The sequence below is a fragment of the Bufo bufo genome, chromosome 4 (genome assembly GCF_905171765.1).
Source record: "Bufo bufo chromosome 4, aBufBuf1.1, whole genome shotgun sequence".
Lineage (NCBI taxonomy): Eukaryota > Metazoa > Chordata > Amphibia > Anura > Bufonidae > Bufo > Bufo bufo.
In genome coordinates, this window is record NC_053392.1 from 474,567,956 (window position 1) to 474,586,003 (window position 18,048).

Below are 18,048 nucleotides of genomic sequence, written 5' to 3' on the forward strand. Positions count from 1 at the left end.
CAAGAAGGCCAAAACTCAGGGATGGTGAATGCTAACAACGTTTTAAAACGTCAGTAGATTTTGTTGTAGATGCAGAAAAGGTTGAAAGAGGGATTTTCTTTTTCTGTGGACAAAATGAATATTACAGTTCCACCACATCTAAATGTAGTTCTAAATAACACCAATTAATATGATTTTTTGTGGGGAAATCAAACATCAGGTGTCATACTCTCTTGACAATTACAAGTTGTCAATGTGCAATGTGAAATTAACTCAACTGCCATAATCATAAGACACATGGATGTCTTAAATTATAACTTAAAAAAATAATATTTCCTGTGGACATTTCTGTGCATACTTTGACAATAAATACTATTACGATGGATGCCTTTTGGGATTTTGGAAATGTGCTTGGTAACAAAATATTTGTCTCGAGTCTCAAAGAAAAAAATATACACAAATGCATAAATTCTGTATAATTACAAGAAAAAACACCTTCAATTTATATTAACACACATTTGATAAATAATACTAAATTCATCAATTTTTCTCTATTTTCCTACATTAATATATATTGCACTGCTCTTGTGGCCATACACAAACGTCTGTGGGGCATTTCCCCCCCCCCCCCCGTTTCTTATAAAATGAACTCAGTGCCTATTTGCAGTGCTTTCCTTATCCATGAAATTGGAGTGTCTACTTATTATATTGACAGTACAGAAATGACATCACAATCATGAGACGTAAGTCATTACATGACTGCTTCATGCCAGAGAGACATTTGTGGTTAAAATAAATAGAAAAATATATCTTTAGAACTGCATGCGCCAAAACTTAATAATACTGGAATTAAACATGCAACTACAAATGTACAACGCTGTTGTAACAGAAATGTCTCCTCATTTCCGAGTTACTATTATAGGCACTTAAAAGAAATGAACTATTAATAAATGAATGGTATTCCTCAGCCAATGTATCAGGCCAATAATTGGGGAAGGATACAAATAAGACATCTCACCAACCATTTAGTATGAGGCTCCAATCATGTCATAAATTCTCCACGGTACCCCTTCACTAAACAATGGTATGATAGATGGACTCTTTTCAAGTAGCTGCTAAAATGCAGACTTATTAGCGTTTGATGTAATTTCATCTCTTAATACTGGATCAAATAACATATTACTACTAGATGGGAGGTATGAGGAAAAGTCACCCATTCATAAAACATTGCTATTAAGTCCAAATAGAACGTAACCTATAGAATCCTTCCTTTTTCTTATTTTAAGTGTTAACGGTAAGTTCAATGAATTGGTAAAATATGTGATATGGGTTACGTCCATCTACTACTATAATATCATCTGAACCTTCAGCAAGGGAGTCACAGTCTTTTTCAAGTCATACTTTGGTATAGGTTCAAATAAATAATTTGGGATTATTCATGTAGAATAATGATCTGTGCCGTATACTTTAGCCATCAGTCTATGTGTGCTCAGTAAATGTTTGATATAAAGTCCTATTAATGCTTCAGCTCAATTCGCTATAATCCTAAAATCTACTTAAACTAGGTTGCTAACTGTGCACAAAACAGGTCCACAAATTCATCTTGTAATTTAGACGTTTCCTCCAAAATATAAGGTATTTTTTTTTAACAAACAGTACACACAGAATGGCTGGAGATAGCTCCACAATCTAGTTTTAGCTGCAGCATGCCCACCCCCAATAAACTGAGAAAACAGCAGAATTATTTGGTATAAGAACCATAGAAACTCTTGGGCTGGGTGATTGATCATCGAGGGACTTAGGCAGTGGCTGAATTTTTCTAGGCAAACAAATTACAAAGACACATAAAAAACTCAGACAGAACATCCAAAAAGATCCGTATGCAGAGGTTACCAATCCTAAGTCGAGCTTGTTATGAATGTAAAATACGTAATGCGTTAACGACGAATCTTCTCAGTGAAGATCTCTGTCTAAAGATGAATGCTTTGTGATCACCTCATTTGTGCAGTTAGCTAAGTCTTAGATCTATTTTGTGTCCCATCCCCTGTAAAAGCCAGTGAAATTTGTGGTGAAGCAACAGAGGATTCTCTTTAAGAGAAGTGAAACACCCGCCAAAGACAAAAAAGAAAAAAAAGAATAAGAAAAAACTGAAAAATATTAACAAACAAATGAAGCAAAAAAACATAATTTCGACTTCTCATTCTTGTGTCTTCTCACTGCCACTTTGCTTCCTTATCTTTTGCATCTTTTCACCAAACCACAGCTTAGAGACAAATACTGAGTTTGTTTCTATTTTCTTGGATGTAATGCTCCTCAGTTAAAACCAAGACACTGAGGTAAAACAGTATATGATTTGTGCTAGGAAACAGTAACCAAATATGAATGTTCAACTCTTGTTCCCAACTGTCCTGCAGAAAGAAAGGGTGAGAAAAATGGTTGCATGTTTTGCTTAAAATCTTCTTCCCCAGTGAAGTTAAAATACGGTAGATGTATTTGAGTCTGGCTCATCAGAACTGATACCACTTCTTTTCCTTGCATTTTAACATCATCTAAAAATAAAAAGACAAAATTTATATACTTAAGTATATAATGTGTTCTTAGAAGACACATTAAGTTGGAATTTTCAAGTAATAAACAATTATAATGAATAAAGTCAGCATAGATGAGTCTTGGTCTGCTAGAACTTAAAGGGGCTCTCCGGATTCAGTAGAAAACTAGACAACCTTCATGATCAGCCTGCATAAAGGAATGGTAAGCACTTGGGGTACTTTCACACTAGCGTTTTTGCTGGATCTGGCAGGGTTCAGCAAAAACGCTTCAGTTACTGATAATACAACCATCTGCATCCATTATGAATGGTTCCGGTTATATTATCTTTAACATAGCCAAGACGGATCCGTCATGAACTCCATTGAAAGTCAATGGGGGACGGATCTGTTTTCTATTGTGTCAGACGGGAAGAAAACAGCAGCATGCTGCAGTTTGCACATCAGTATGAGAACGCAACCAAACGGAACGGAATGCATCTTGTAGCATTCCGTTCTGTTCAGTTACATTGACAATGAATAGGGACAAAACTGAAGCTTTTTTTTCGGTATTGAGACCCTATGACGGATCTCAATACTGGAAAATAGAAACGTTAGTGTGAAAGTAGCCTTACGTGGCAGATTCCATACCACCGCAGTGGCGTCACAGCGACAACATCTGACCGCTGCACTGGTCTCTTCAATGCACTGCTGAGGCCTGTGACTGGTTGCAGTGGTCACGTGTTGTTGATGTGACATTACCACTGCAGCCGGGTAAAAAGCTAAAACCAGAGTGGTAGCCAGGATCTGCCAGGTAAATACTTAGCAGTTCTTTATTGCAAGCTGAACCCAAGTGTTGTATGGTTTGCTCCTAGAACCAGACAACCCTTTTAAGAGCAGACAGTATACTGATGCACTGAATTTTTCCATAGGCGACTATTCAACAGACCAGAGAGTAATTTTGGCCTGTGGCACTGGTATGCATCCGCAGAACACAGCACTGTCCTATATAATGTATTTTTTTTTATATATAGGCAACATATGCATTCTATAACTATACAGTGGAATATATCAGAGCTTTCCATCTGAGGTACATGTTAGGGAATATTCCACATGTATATGACAAAAAAAGTAGTATTTTACATGCAAGGGTTTTCCAAATTTGCCCACGGGTGGGGGAGTTATAAAATAATATAAGCACAGATACTCACCTATTAAGTCCCCTTAGTTCAGCTGCTCAAGGCTTCAGCTTCACTTTGTGCTTACTGGGCAGCAGTGGTAATGTAGTTGTATACCCCCATTTGACTGTTGCAGTGAATCAATGGCCTTGGCGGTCCTGTGCTGCATATCACTGAGGCCACTGATTAATTGCAGACGTCATGTGGGGTATAGGGCTATATATGTATGTTTTTTTTATAACCTAGCTTCTGCTTAGGCAAAAAAAAATTTTTTAACTTGGAAAACCTCTTTAAAAGAGCGGTGAATATTTTCACCCAATCCTTTTGTTCTCCAAGAAGACAAGTCGCTGCCAGAGGCTTTCTCCTCTCTCCCTACTGAAAGAACATTCATGTTCGACCGAACTGAACAGGTATGTGTGTAGAAAGTGATGGCAGAGAGTTTAAAGAAAAAGCTGTCGGTTGAACAATTGTTCAGCTGACAGTTACTGTCAGGTATTCTGGTTGTTTAAAGTTATACCCTCCCCACAGGATAGGGGAAAACTATTAGATCAGTGGGGGTCCCCCCCCGAAATGAAATAGGCGTCCGGTTGGGCATGCGTGCAGCTGCTCCTTTCATTTCTATGGGAATTCCGGAGATAACCAATCTCTGGAACTCCCACAGAAATGAATGGAACGGCTGCGCATGTGTGACTGGCCTCACCATTTCAGAGGGCTTCAATGGGTATGGGGCCCCTGTTCTCGTGATCCTATGCAGCCCCACTGATCTGATGGTTATAACTTTAAACAACCGGAATACCCCTTTAAGCCGGTTAGGTCATGTCAAAGGTATTGCCTAACAGATTGTAACAATGATAGGCAAGGGCTCTTTCACACCACCGTTCTTGAATTCCATTGTTCTTCTCCATTAGAGACAAACTGAACTGACTCCACTGACTACAATGGAGTCCGTACAGTTGGGGATCGTGTTTTTTTTTGTCTGGTCTTTTTGACCGAATCTGCAATGAAACCCCCAAACGAAGCTTCCAACGCAATGTGAAAAAGCCCTAATAATGGTTTGGAATACAAATTATTATTAAAACAACAACAAACAAAAAAAGATCACAGCTTCAAGTCCCCTACTGTTCTGGGACAACAACAAAAATTGTTAAATAAAGTTAAATTAAAAAACAAAATTATTTTTTTAAATCTTTTAAAAAATAGCAAACCTAAATAAATAAAAAGGTCTATAACATGGCTGTATTGTACCAAGCCATTTAATAAATATACTATTTATACCTCAGTGCACACAAGAATGTATTTTTCCCCATTACCAATCATAATCAATAAAAAAAAGGAGTCACCATAAAGCAAAATAAAAAAGTGATAGCAATAAATTACGACAATGAAAATGCAGAAAAATGTCTTAGCGCTAAAGAACCCAAATAAACCTGTTCTTAAAGGGTAAGGTGTTTCCAATGGATAGGCAATTAATTATAATCCAGCTTTTAGCGTGTGGATCTTCAATTCAAGGCACATACACATAGCAAACAGTGGTTCACATGTGCTAGGTCAAAAGTACTCTTAATTTTTTTTACAGCTGATAATTTTAAGGGTCTATTAGATGGAGTGACTATCATTTTAATTTTCAATAAATTATTTGAATTTAAGAAATTATTGCTGCATATAATAGCAAACAGCAATTGAAAAACAAGAAATGATTTGTTTTCTGTGGATCGGGTATATCGGTCTGACTGAAAGATAATCGTTAGTCGCCGCCACATCCCCTCATCTAATCAGAAATCTGCTAGTTTTTAGCAGTGTAAATGCTCAGCCTGATCGCTGCTCCTATCAATTGAACTCGCAACATTATAATAATTTATGATGTTGTGAATTCCAGTATCCTCACATAATTAGGTGACTACAGTTCAGTAGATCGGTGGGGAGTTCACAACATCATAAATCCCTAGGGATATGCGAATCGACATTGGATGGCACATCCGAAGTTGATTTGCAAAAAACTTAGTTGTAATACTGTGCCGAGTTCCCGCTCCATACAGTATTAGAATGTGTTGGCTCTGATGAGCCGAAGTTATTACTTCGCAAAGTCGCACGAGACTTTGTGTAATAACTTCAGGAATTCATTATTACTGTAAAAAACCTTGGTACCGAACTCTGGTTCAGTTCCTAGTGGTACCTTGGAACCGAATCAGAGTTTTGTACCAAGGTTTTTTACAGTAATAATGAATTCCCAAAGTTAATACACGAAGTCTCGTGTGACTTTGCGAAGTAATAACTTCGGCTCATCGTAGCCAATACATTGTAATACTGTATGGAACGGGAACCCCGTAGAGTATTACAACAAAGTTTTTTGCAAAAATCGACTTCGGCTGTACCATCCGAAGTCGATTCGCTCATCCGCATTTATAATGTTCTGAGTTCACTTCACAGGAGCAGTGTTCAGGCTGAGAATTACCGGCAGTGGGCACCATAGCCGTTTAAAACAGCAGAGACCCGCGGCACATGTATGCGATCAGCCATAAGACTGATCGCATACATTTCCCCCCTCAGATGCAGTGATCAAATGTGACCACGGCATCTGAGCAGGCCGGAAGCGGGAGCTGCATGCTCCCGTGACAGAGTCCCCTGGCTGAGATCGGGGAACCTGTTACACTGCGCTAACAGCCCCAAGCAGGCGTTGGCAGCTATTAGTGGAACATACCAATACAGGCCACTAGGTGGCAGTACTGCACTGTTATATTCAAAATGAAGTGTTCAATGATGGCTATATAGCCATCAATAAACAGAATGGGCAATCTTATGATTGACAGTTATACAACCCAGGGTGACTTAAAAAAAAGTAAAAGGAAAAAAAAGTTTCAGTTCAAATCATACCTCCTTTCTCCCAAAAAATAAATAAATAAACATGGTCATTGCAGTGTGCAAAAATGCCCGTACTATTAAAATATAACAATATTAACGCCATATGGCAAATGGTGTAACGGAAAAAAAATAAAAACTGTCAATTCGCACTTCAAAATGTTTTATAAAAAAAGTGATCAAAAAGTCACACATTTCAAAAAGGTATCACTTAAAAGTACAGATCGCTCCAAAAAAAATTTGCTCTCACACAGCTCCATACAAATAACTACAAAAAAGTTATAGGGGTCAGAATGCTGTGATAAATTATTTTTAGTTTTTTTTCAAGGTTTTAAATTTTTTGGCCTGTATTAAAATGCTAGAAGAAGTATACAAGTGTGGTATCATTGTAATCGTACTGACCTGGAGAATGAAGGTAACAAGTCAATTTTACCGTATAGTGAACTCATCTAGGGATGAGAAACAGCGAGTCGGTGTGGTTATTTCCTTTCTTAAGGGGATGCGCAGTCATGGGCTTTTTCTCTGCAGACCGGATCGCAGTCTCTCCGGATCAGACCTCTCTAGCCGAAACCAAGCTGCGCGGCCTTCGTCAGGGTGATCGTTCCACTGAGATTTATTGCTCTGAGTTTAGAAGGTGGGCTACGGATATGGAGTGGAACGATCCTGCCCTCTGTAGCCAGTTTTGTCAAGGGTTATCAGAGAGCCTGAAGGACGCTTTGGCCTTTCATAAAACACCAGTATCTCTGGAGGCTGCTATGTCTCTTGCTATACGCATTGATAGACGCCTGGGAGAGAGATCTAGGGGCCCCCACTCTCAGGACGTACTATCACATGTTGTATCGTCCTCCTCTGACACTTTGTGTGAAGCTACTCCTGGGTTTATGTCTAAGGACGAACCCATGCAATTAGGGGGAGCTGCTCCTAGATCCGCTTTTAAGCATACTGGTAATAGGAAGGGAGTGTGTTCTTTCTGTGGACAGGGCTATTTTTATCAGAGTATGTCCATACATTCAACGGCAAAAAGAAAGAGGGACATTTAATTCCCATCTGACTCTTGGAGGGGTGGGAGGAGAGTCAGAAAATGTGCATTTGTCTTTGACTAGTAGTACCCGATTTCTCCTGACTGCTGAGGTGGCGCTAGGGTAAAAAACTGTGGGGATTCAGGTGTTTATCAACAGTGGGGTCGGGGTGAACCTGATTGATGCTCAGTTCGTCTGTATGCACGGGTTTCACAGAGTGCATTACAAAAAAACATTTCCGTTTTTGCTATTGATTCTGCACCTCTAACTCAGAAGTGTTTATCTCAAGTGGTACATGATATCAGATTAAGAGTGGGTGACTTTCATCAAGAATTTATCTGGTGTTTTGTGTTGGAGGGTCTACCTGCTCCGGTGGTTCTGGGTTTACCGTGGTTACATATTTTTCTGTTTTAACTACTAAGACATTACCCTCTTTTATATCGGATTTTGCCGATGTATTTTCTGAGAGTGGATGCCAGGATTTACCTCCGCATCGGGAATATGATTGTCCCATCAACCTTATTCCCGGAGCTAAATTGCCAAAATCTAGATTGTATAACCTTTCTGGACCTAAAAGACTGGCCATGAGAGAGGATATTGCCGAGAGTTTGGCTAAAGGACACATAAGACCTTCCAAGTCTCCAATAGCAGCAGGGTTCTTTTTTGTTAAAAAAAAAAAAAAAAAGACGGAGGTCTTCGGCCATGTCTGGATTTCCGTGAACTCAATCTGATTACTGTCTGTGATCCTTACCGTCTTACTTTGATTCCCGATTTGTTTAACCAGATTGTTGGTGCCAAGGTGTTCCCCAAGTTGGACTTAGGCCCCTTTCACACGAGCGTGACGGATTAGGTCCGGATGCGTTCAGTGAAACTCGCACTATTTTGCCAGCAAGTTCAGTCAGTTTTTTCTGCAATGCGTTCAGTTGTGAAGTTTTTTCCGTGCGGGTGCAATGCGCTTTGATGCGTTTTTCACGCGCGTGATAAAAAACTTAAGGTTTCCAAACAACATCTCTTAGCAACCATAAGTGAAAAACGCATCGCACCCGCACTTGCTTGCGGATGCAATACGTTTTTGACTGAAGCCCCATTCACTTCTATGGGGCCAGGGCTGCGTGAAAAACGCAGAATATAGAACATGCTGCGATTTTTACGCAACGCAGAACTGAAGCGTGAAAAACAACGCTCATGTACACAGACCCATTGAAATGAATGGGTCAGGATTCAGTGCGGGTGCTATGCGTTCACGTCACGCATTGCACCCGTGCGGAAAACTCGCTCGTGTGAAAGGGGCCTTAACCACCTCCCGACCGCCTAACGCACGGATGCGTCCGGAAGGTGGTTGATTCATTCCTCCTGGACGCATCCGTGCGTCATCTCGCGAGACGCGAGATTTCCTGTGAACGCGCGCACACAGGCGCGCGCGCTCACAGGAACGGAAGGTAAGAGAGTTGATCTCCAGCCTGCCAGCGGCGATCGTTCGCTGGCAGGCTGGAGATGTGATTTTTTTAACCCCTAACAGGTATATTAGACGCTGTTTTGATAACAGCGTCTAATATACCTGCTACCTGGTCCTCTGGTGGTCCCCTTTGTTTGGATCGACCACCAGAGGACACAGGTAGCTCAGTAAAGTAGCACCAAGCACCACTACACTACACTACACCCCCCCCCGTCACTTATTAACCCCTTATTAGCACCTGATCACCCCATATAGACTCCCTGATCACCCCCCTGTCATTGATTACCCCCCTGTCATTGATCAACCCCCTGTAAAGCTCCATTCAGACGTCCGCATGATTTTTACGGATCCACTGATAGATGGATCGGATCCGCAAAACGCATCCGGACGTCTGAATGAAGCCTTACAGGGGCGTGATCAATGACTGTGGTTATCACCCCATATAGACTCCCTGATCACCCCCCTGTCATTGATTACACCCCTGTCATTGATTTCCCCCCTGTAAAGCTCCATTCAGACGTCCGCATGATTTTTACGGATCCACTGATAGATGGATCGGATCCGCAAAACGCATCCGGACGTCTGAATGAAGCCTTACAGGGGCGTGATCAATGACTGTGGTTATCACCCCATATAGACTCCCTGATCACCCCCCTGTCATTGATCACACCCCTGTCATTGATCACCCCCCTGTAAAGCTCCATTCAGACGTCCGCATGATTTTTACGGATGCACTGATAGATGGATCGGATCCGCAAAACGCATCCGGACGTCTGAATGAAGCCTTACAGGGGCATGATCAATGACTGTGGTGATCACCCCATATAGACTCCCTGATCACCCCCCTGTAAAGCTCCATTCAGATGTCCGCATGATTTTTACGGATGCACTGATAGATGGATCCGATCCGCAAAACGCATCCGGACGTCTGAATGAAGCCTTACAGGGGCATGATCAATGACTGTGGTGATCACCCCATATAGACTCCCTGATCACCCCCCTGTAAAGCTCCATTCAGATGTCCGCATGATTTTTACGGATGCACTAATAGATGGATCCGATCCGCAAAACGCATCCGGACGTCTGAATGAAGCCTTACAGGGGCGTGATCAATGACTGTGGTGATCACCCCATATAGACTCCCTGATCACCCCCCTGTCATTGATTACACCCCTGTAAAGCTCCATTCAGACGTCCGCATGATTTTTACGGATCCACTGATAGATGGATCGGATCCGCAAAACGCATCCGGACGTCTGAATGAAGCCTTACAGGGGCATGATCAATGACTGTGGTGATCACCCCATATAGACTCCCTGATCACCCCCCTGTCATTGATCACCCCCCCTGTCATTGATCACCCCCCCTGTCATTGATCACCCCCCCTGTCATTGATCACCCCCCCTGTCATTGATCACCCCCCCTGTCATTGATCACCCCCCCTGTCATTGATCACCCCCCCTGTCATTGATCACCCCCCCTGTCATTGATCACCCCCCCTGTCATTGATCACCCCCCCTGTCATTGATCACCCCCCCTGTCATTGATCACCCCCCTGTCATTGATCACCCCTCTGTAAGGCTCCATTCAGACATTTTTTTGGCCCAAGTTAGCGGAATTATTTTTTTTTTTTCTTACAAAGTCTCATATTCCACTAACTTGTGTCAAAAAATAAAATCTCACATGAACTCATCATACCCCTCACGGAATCCAAATGCGTAAAATTTTTTAGACATTTATATTCCAGACTTCTTCTCACGCTTTAGGGCCCCTAGAATGCCAGGGCAGTATAAATACCCCACATGTGACCCCATTTCGGAAAGAAGACACCCCCAGGTATTCCGTGAGGGGCATATTGAGTCCATGAAAGATTGAAATTTTTGTCCCAAGTTAGCGGAACGGGAGACTTTGTGAGAAAAAAATTAAAAATATCAATTTCCGCTAACTTGTGCCAAAAATTTTTTTTTTCTATGAACTCGCCATGCCCCTCATTGAATACCTTGGGGTGTCTTCTTTCCAAAATGGGGTCACATGTGGGGTATTTATACTGCCCTGGCATTCTAGGGGCCCCAAAGCGTGAGAAGAAGTCTGGTATCCAAATGTCTAAAAATGCCCTCCTAAAAGGAATTTGGGCACCTTTGCGCATCTAGGCTGCAAAAAAGTGTCACACATCTGGTATCGCCGTACTCAGGAGAAGTTGGGGAATGTGTTTTGGGGTGTCATTTTACATATACCCATGCTGGGTGAGAGAAATATCTTGGTCAAATGCCAACTTTGTATAAAAAAATGGGAAAAGTTGTCTTTTGCCAAGATATTTCTCTCACCCAGCAAGGGTATATGTAAAATGACACCCCAAAACACATTCCCCAACTTCTCCTGAATACGGCGATACCACATGTGTGACACTTTTTTGCAGCCTAGGTGGGCAAAGGGGCCCATATTCCAAAGAGCACCTTTAGGATTTCACAGGTCATTTACCTACTTACCACACATTAGGGCCCCTGGAAAATGCCAGGGCAGTATAACTACCCCACAAGTGACCCCATTTTGGAAAGAAGACACCCCAAGGTATTCCGTGAGGGGCATGGCGAGTTCCTAGAATTTTTTATTTTTTGTCACAAGTTAGTGGAAAATGCTTATTTTTTTTTTTTTTTTTTTTTTTTTATACAAAGTCTCATATTCCACTAACTTGTGACAAAAAATAAAAACTTCCATGAACTCACTATGTCCATCAGCGAATACCTTGGGGTGTCTTCTTTCCAAAATGGGGTCACTTGTGGGGTAGTTATACTGCCCTGGCATTCTAGTGGCCCAAATGTGTGGTAAGGAGTTTGAAATCAAATTCTGTAATAAATGACCTGTGAAATCCGAAAGGTGCTCTTTGGAATATGGGCCCCTTTGCCCACCTAGGCTGCAAAAAAGTGTCACACATCTGGTATCTCCGTACTCAGGAGAAGGTGGGGAATGTGTTTTGGGGTGTCATTTTACATATACCCCTGCTGGGTGAGAGAAATATCTTGGCAAAAGACAACTTTTCCCATTTTTTTATACAAAGTTGGCATTTGACCAAGATATTTCTCTCACCCAGCATGGGTATATGTAAAAAGACACCCCAAAACACATTCCCCAACTTCTACTGAATACGGAGATACCAGATGTGTGACACTTTTTTGCAGCCTAGGTGGGCAAAGGGGCCCATATTCCAAAGAGCACCTTTCGGATTTCACAGGTCAATTTTTACAGAATTTGATTTCAAACTCCTTACCACACATTTGGGCCCCTAGAATGCCAGGGCAGTATAACTACCCCACAAGTGACCCCATTTTGGAAAGAAGAGACCCCAAGGTATTCGCTGATGGGCATAGTGAGTTCATGGAAGTTTTTATTTTTTGTCACAAGTTAGTGGAATATGAGACTTTGTATGAAAAAAAAAAAAAAAAAAAAAAAATCATCATTTTCCACTAACTTGTGACAAAAAATAAAAAATTCTAGGAACTCGCCATGCCCCTTACGGAATACCTTGGGGTGTCTTCTTTCCAAAATGGGGTCACTTGTGGGGTAGTTATACTGCCCTGGCATTCTAGGGGCCCAAATGTGTGGTAAGGAGTTTGAAATCAAATTCAGTAAAAAATGACGAGTGAAATCCGAAAGGTGCTCTTTGGAATATGGGCCCCTTTGCCCACCTAGGCTGCAAAAAAGTGTCACACATCTGGTATCTCCGTACTCAGGAGAAGGTGGGGAATGTGTTTTGGGGTGTCATTTTATATATACCCATGCTGGGTGAGAGAAATATCTTGGCAAAAGACAACTTTTCCCATTTTTTTATACAAAGTTGTCATTTGACCAAGATATTTATCTCACCCAGCATGGGTATATGTAAAAAGACACCCCAAAACACATTCCTCAACTTCTCCTGAGTACGGCAATACCAGATGTGTGACACTTTTTTGCAGCCTAGGTGGGCAAAGGGGCCCATATTCCAAAGAGCACCTTTCGGATTTCACAGGTCATTTTTTACTGAATTTGATTTCAAACTCCTTACCACACATTTGGGCCCCTAGAATGCCAGGGCAGTATAACTACCCCACAAGTGACCCCATTTTGGAAAGAAGAGACCCCAAGGTATTTCGTGATGGGCATAGTGAGTTCATAGAACTTTTTATTTTTTGTCACAAGTTAGTGGAATATGAGACTTTGTAAGAAAAAAAAAAAAAAAAAAAAAAATCATCATTTTCCGCTAACTTGTGACAAAAAATAAAAAGTTCTATGAACTCACTATGCCCATCAGCGAATACCTTAGGGTGTGTACTTTCAGAAATGGGGTCATTTGTGGGGTGTTTGTACTGTCTGGGCATTGTAGAACCTCAGGAAACATGACAGGTGCTCAGAAAGTCAGAGCTGCTTCAAAAAGCGGAAATTCACATTTTTGTACCATAGTTTGTAAACGCTATAACTTTTACCCAAACCATTTTTTTTCTACCCAAACATTTTTTTTTTATCAAAGACATGTAGAACTATAAATTTAGAGCAAAATTTCTATATGGATGTCGTTTTTTTTGCAAAATTTTACAACTGAAAGTGAAAAATGTCATTTTTTTGCAAAAAAATCGTTAAATTTCGATTAATAACAAAAAAAGTAAAAATGTCAGCAGCAATGAAATACCACCAAATGAAAGCTCTATTAGTGAGAAGAAAAGGAGGTAAAATTCATTTGGGTGGTAAGTTGCATGACCGAGCAATAAACGGTGAAAGTAGTGTAGGTCAGAAGTGTAAAAAGTGGCCTGGTCTTTCAGGGTGTTTAAGCACTGGGGGCTGAGGTGGTTAAGGGGGCCATATAATCCGGTTAGGATCAAGGAAGGGGATGAATGGAAGACGGCTTTTAATACTCCTGAGGGGCACTTTGAGAACCTGGTCATGCCTTTTGGGTCGACCAATGCTCCTGCGGTTTTCCAGCATTTTGTGAATGACATTTTTCATCACCTTGTGGGGAGGTTTGTAGTCGTGTATTTGGATGACATTCTAATTTATTCTTCAGACGTGGAGATACATCAGGAGGTGGTGTTTTTGGGCTACCTGCTGTCATCTTCAGGTTTTCTAATGGATTCAGAGAAAGTCTGTGCTGTATTGGATTGGGATCGACCCGAAAATCTGAAGGCTCTTATGCGGTTTTTGGGGTTCACCAACTATTACCGAAAAGTTATTCAGAACTATTCGACAATAGTAAAACCCTTAACTGACATGACTAAGAAAGGGACAGATGTTTCAGTGTGGTCTGATTCGGCCTTGCAAGCCTTTTCTGCGATTAAGAAATGCTTGTCTTCTGCCCCTATATTGGTGCAGCTGGATGTACAGTGCTGCCCATAATTATTCATACCCCAGGCAAATTTTGACTTAGTTACTTTTACAGGGAGTGCAGAATTATTAGGCAAGTTGTATTTTTGAGGATTAATTTTATTATTGAACAACAACCATGTTCTCAATGAACCCAAAAAACTCATTAATATCAAAGCTGAATATTTTTGGAAGTAGTTTTTAGTTTGTTTTTAGTTTTAGCTATTTTAGGGGGATATCTGTGTGTGCGGGTGACTATTACTGTGCATAATTATTAGGCAACTTAACAAAAAACAAATATATACCCATTTCAATTTTTTATTTTTACCAGTGAAACCAATATAACATCTCAACATTCACAAATATACATTTCTGACATTCAAAAACAAAACAAAAACAAATCAGTGACCAATATAGCCACCTTTCTTTGCAAGGACACTCAAAAGCCTGCCATCCATGGATTCTGTCAGTGTTTTGATCTGTTCACCATCAACATTGCGTGCAGCAGCAACCACAGCCTCCCAGACACTGTTCAGAGAGGTGTACTGTTTTCCCTCCTTGTAAATCTCACATTTGATGATGGACCACAGGTTCTCAATGGGGTTCAGATCAGGTGAACAAGGAGGCCGTGTCATTAGATTTTCTTCTTTTATACCCTTTGTTGCCAGCCACGCTGTGGAGTACTTGGACGCGTGTGATGGAGCATTGTCCTGCATGAAAATCATGTTTTTCTTGAAGGATGCAGACTTCTTCCTGTACCACTGCTTGAAGAAGGTGTCTTCCAGAAACTGGCAGTAGGACTGGGAGTTGAGCTTGACTCCATCCTCAACCCGAAAAGGCCCCACAAGCTCATCTTTGATGATACCAGCCCAAACCAGTACTCCACCTCCACCTTGCTGGCGTCTGAGTCGGACTGGAGCTCTCTGCCCTTTACCAATCCAGCCACGGGCCCATCAAGATTCACTCTCATTTCATCAGTCCATAAAACCTTCGAAAAATCAGTCTTGAGATATTTCTTGGCCCAGTCTTGACGTTTCAGCTTGTGTGTCTTGTTCAGTGGTGGTCGTCTTTCAGCCTTTCTTACCTTGGCCATGTCTCTGAGTATTGCACACCTTGTGCTTTTGGGCACTCCAGTGATGTTGCAGCTCTGAAATATGGCCAAACTGGTGGCAAGTGGCATCTTGGCAGCTGCACGCTTGACTTTTCTCAGTTCATGGGCAGTTATTTTGCGCCTTGGTTTCTCCACACGCTTCTTGCGACCCTGTTGACTATTTTGAATGAAACGCTTGATTGTTCGATGATCACGCTTCAGAAGCTTTGCAATTTTAAGAGTGCTGCATCCCTCTGCAAGATATCTCACTATTTTTGACTTTTCTGAGCCTGTCAAGTCCTTCTTTTGACCCATTTTGCCAAAGGAAAGGAAGTTGCCTAATAATTATGCACACCTAATATAGGGTGCTGATGTCATTAGACCACACCCCTTCTCATTACAGAGATGCACATCACCTAATATGCTTAATTGGTAGTAGGCTTTCGAGCCTATACAGCTTGGAGTAAGACAACATGCATAAAGAGGATGATGTGGTCAAAATACTAATTTGCCTAATAATTCTGCACGCAGTGTATTCAACCAGCAGTGTCCGCTGGATTGTCTGCCTTGAGACATTGCCACCAGCAGAGCCCAGATTCACCAGGATGGCCTTGGTGGTGATCCTTGGATTCTTTTTTACCTCTCTAACTATCTTCATGGCCAGCACAGGTGTCACTTTTGGCTTCCGACCATGTCCTCTGAGATTTTCCACAGTGCAGAACAACTTGTATTTTTTGCTCAAATGTAAATAAAAGCTGAGAAAAGTTTTTTTTCCCACAATAATGCCTCTTGTACATCGTCTTATTATCTTTTGGGAGACACCCATTATCATTTCCCATCAAAAAATTACTTGCTGGTTAAATAAAAGTAACTTTTAGTCAAAATTTGCCAGGGGTATGAATAATTATGGGCAGCACTGTATCACAACCTTTCATTGTGGAAGTTGACGCGTCCGAAGTGGGGGTAGGAGCAGTTTTATCGCAGGGCCAGTCACCTTGTAAATGGCGTCCATGTCCATTTTTCTCTAAAAAACTCTCTTCCGCAGAGAGGAATTATAATGTGGGTAACAGAGAGTTACTGGCCATTAAGTTGGCTTTTGAGGAATGGTGTCATTGGTTGGAAGGGGCGATTCATCCGATCATGGTTTTTACAGATCACAAAAACCTGGCTCACCTGGAGTCAGCTAAACGACTGAACCCAAGGCAAGCCAGGTGGTCTCTGTTTTTCACCAGATTTAAGTTCACTGTCACCTTGTCACGTAGTTTTCCGGGAGGTGGTGATTTTGAAAATCCGAGTACTATACTGTCGGAAGGAGTGGTGATATCCGCTCTTTACCCTGACCTAGAGGTGAAGGTGCTAGAGGCCCAGGGAGACTAAACTGATTCTTGTACCTTTGGGAAACTGTTTGTGCCATCGGAATTGTGTCACAAGGTGTTTGAGGAACATCCCTGTACGGTTCTTACGGGACATCCTGGGAGCAGATCCACTGCCAACCTCATCTCTCGTAGATTCTGGTGACCGGGTTGCATAAGTGTGTTGAGGACTATGTGTCAGCCTGTAGTACCTGTGCACGCGCTAAGGTGACACATACTCGGCCTTCCGGATCTCTACTTCTGTTGCCCCTCTCGTCCAGACCATGGACTCAATTATTCATGGATTTTATCACTCATCTACCTAATTCTTCAGGAAAGACAGTTATTCTGGTGGTAGTTGATCGCTTTAGTTATAGTGTTGCCGGGCCTGCCTAATGCTAAAACACTTGCACAAGTGTTTGTTGACAACATTGTGAAACTCCATGGCATTGACGTGGTCTGGGATTGTGGGACTCAGTATGTAATAGCAGCGGTCTTCTCTGCTAACGAGCAGGTGATTGTCGGGATGGAAGCGTTACTTCCTGGCAATCGCCTGCTTAATCTTCAGGTCTAATACAGCCTTTACAGTCTAATTACTAGTGAAAAATCTAAGCAACATATGATGACTAGAATGTTCTGCTCAATGGACAATGCGTTTAATATAAGATGACTTGTATATTCCTCATAAATAGTAAATTTATTTAACCCCTTCGTTACCAGCCTGTTTTGGGCCTTACTGACCAAGCGTTTTTCTTCCTTTTTTCATCGTCGCCTTCCAAGAGCTATAACTTTTTAATTTTTTCGTCTTTATAGCTGTATGAGGAGTTGTAGTTTTGATAGCACCATTTTGGGGTACACATAAATTCCTGATTAACTTTGATTAATTCTTTCTGGGAGGGAGATAGGAAAAACAGCAATACTGCCACAGATTTTATATATTTTTTTTCATTGAAAAGTGTATTTTCAATGGAAAAAAAGAGTATATTTTTAACAGGAATTTTATTAAATTTAATAAATGTTTATTTTCTTTTTACCACTTAATAGTCCCATAAGGGTACTATAACAGACAATATTCTGATTTCTTTTAAAATACAATGCACTATCCTTATAGTGCATTTCATTTTAATGTCAGTGCTATACTGACATTGACCAGCAGGCTGCACCAGAGAGCCACAGCCTGCTGGAAAATACTCAGGGCTGGTTTGGGGCCTATATCAGACCCCAGCCAGCCTTTGCATGCATCAGTACCCCGCGATCGCATT

At 41.4% G+C, this 18,048-nt stretch overlaps 1 protein-coding gene across 2 annotated transcripts in view; it reads right to left on the minus strand.

The window, feature by feature from the left end:
• Nucleotides 1-2,116: 2,116 nt before the first annotated feature.
• STXBP5 (syntaxin binding protein 5) overlaps nt 2,117-18,048 on the minus strand; it is a 427,346-nt gene continuing 411,414 nt past the window's right edge. For both annotated transcript variants that reach the window (XM_040429504.1, XM_040429505.1), the window contains one exon: nt 2,117-2,528. In XM_040429504.1, coding sequence (XP_040285438.1) covers nt 2,487-2,528 — 42 coding nt within the window. In that variant the 3' untranslated portion in view covers nt 2,117-2,486. The remainder of the gene's footprint in view (nt 2,529-18,048) is intronic.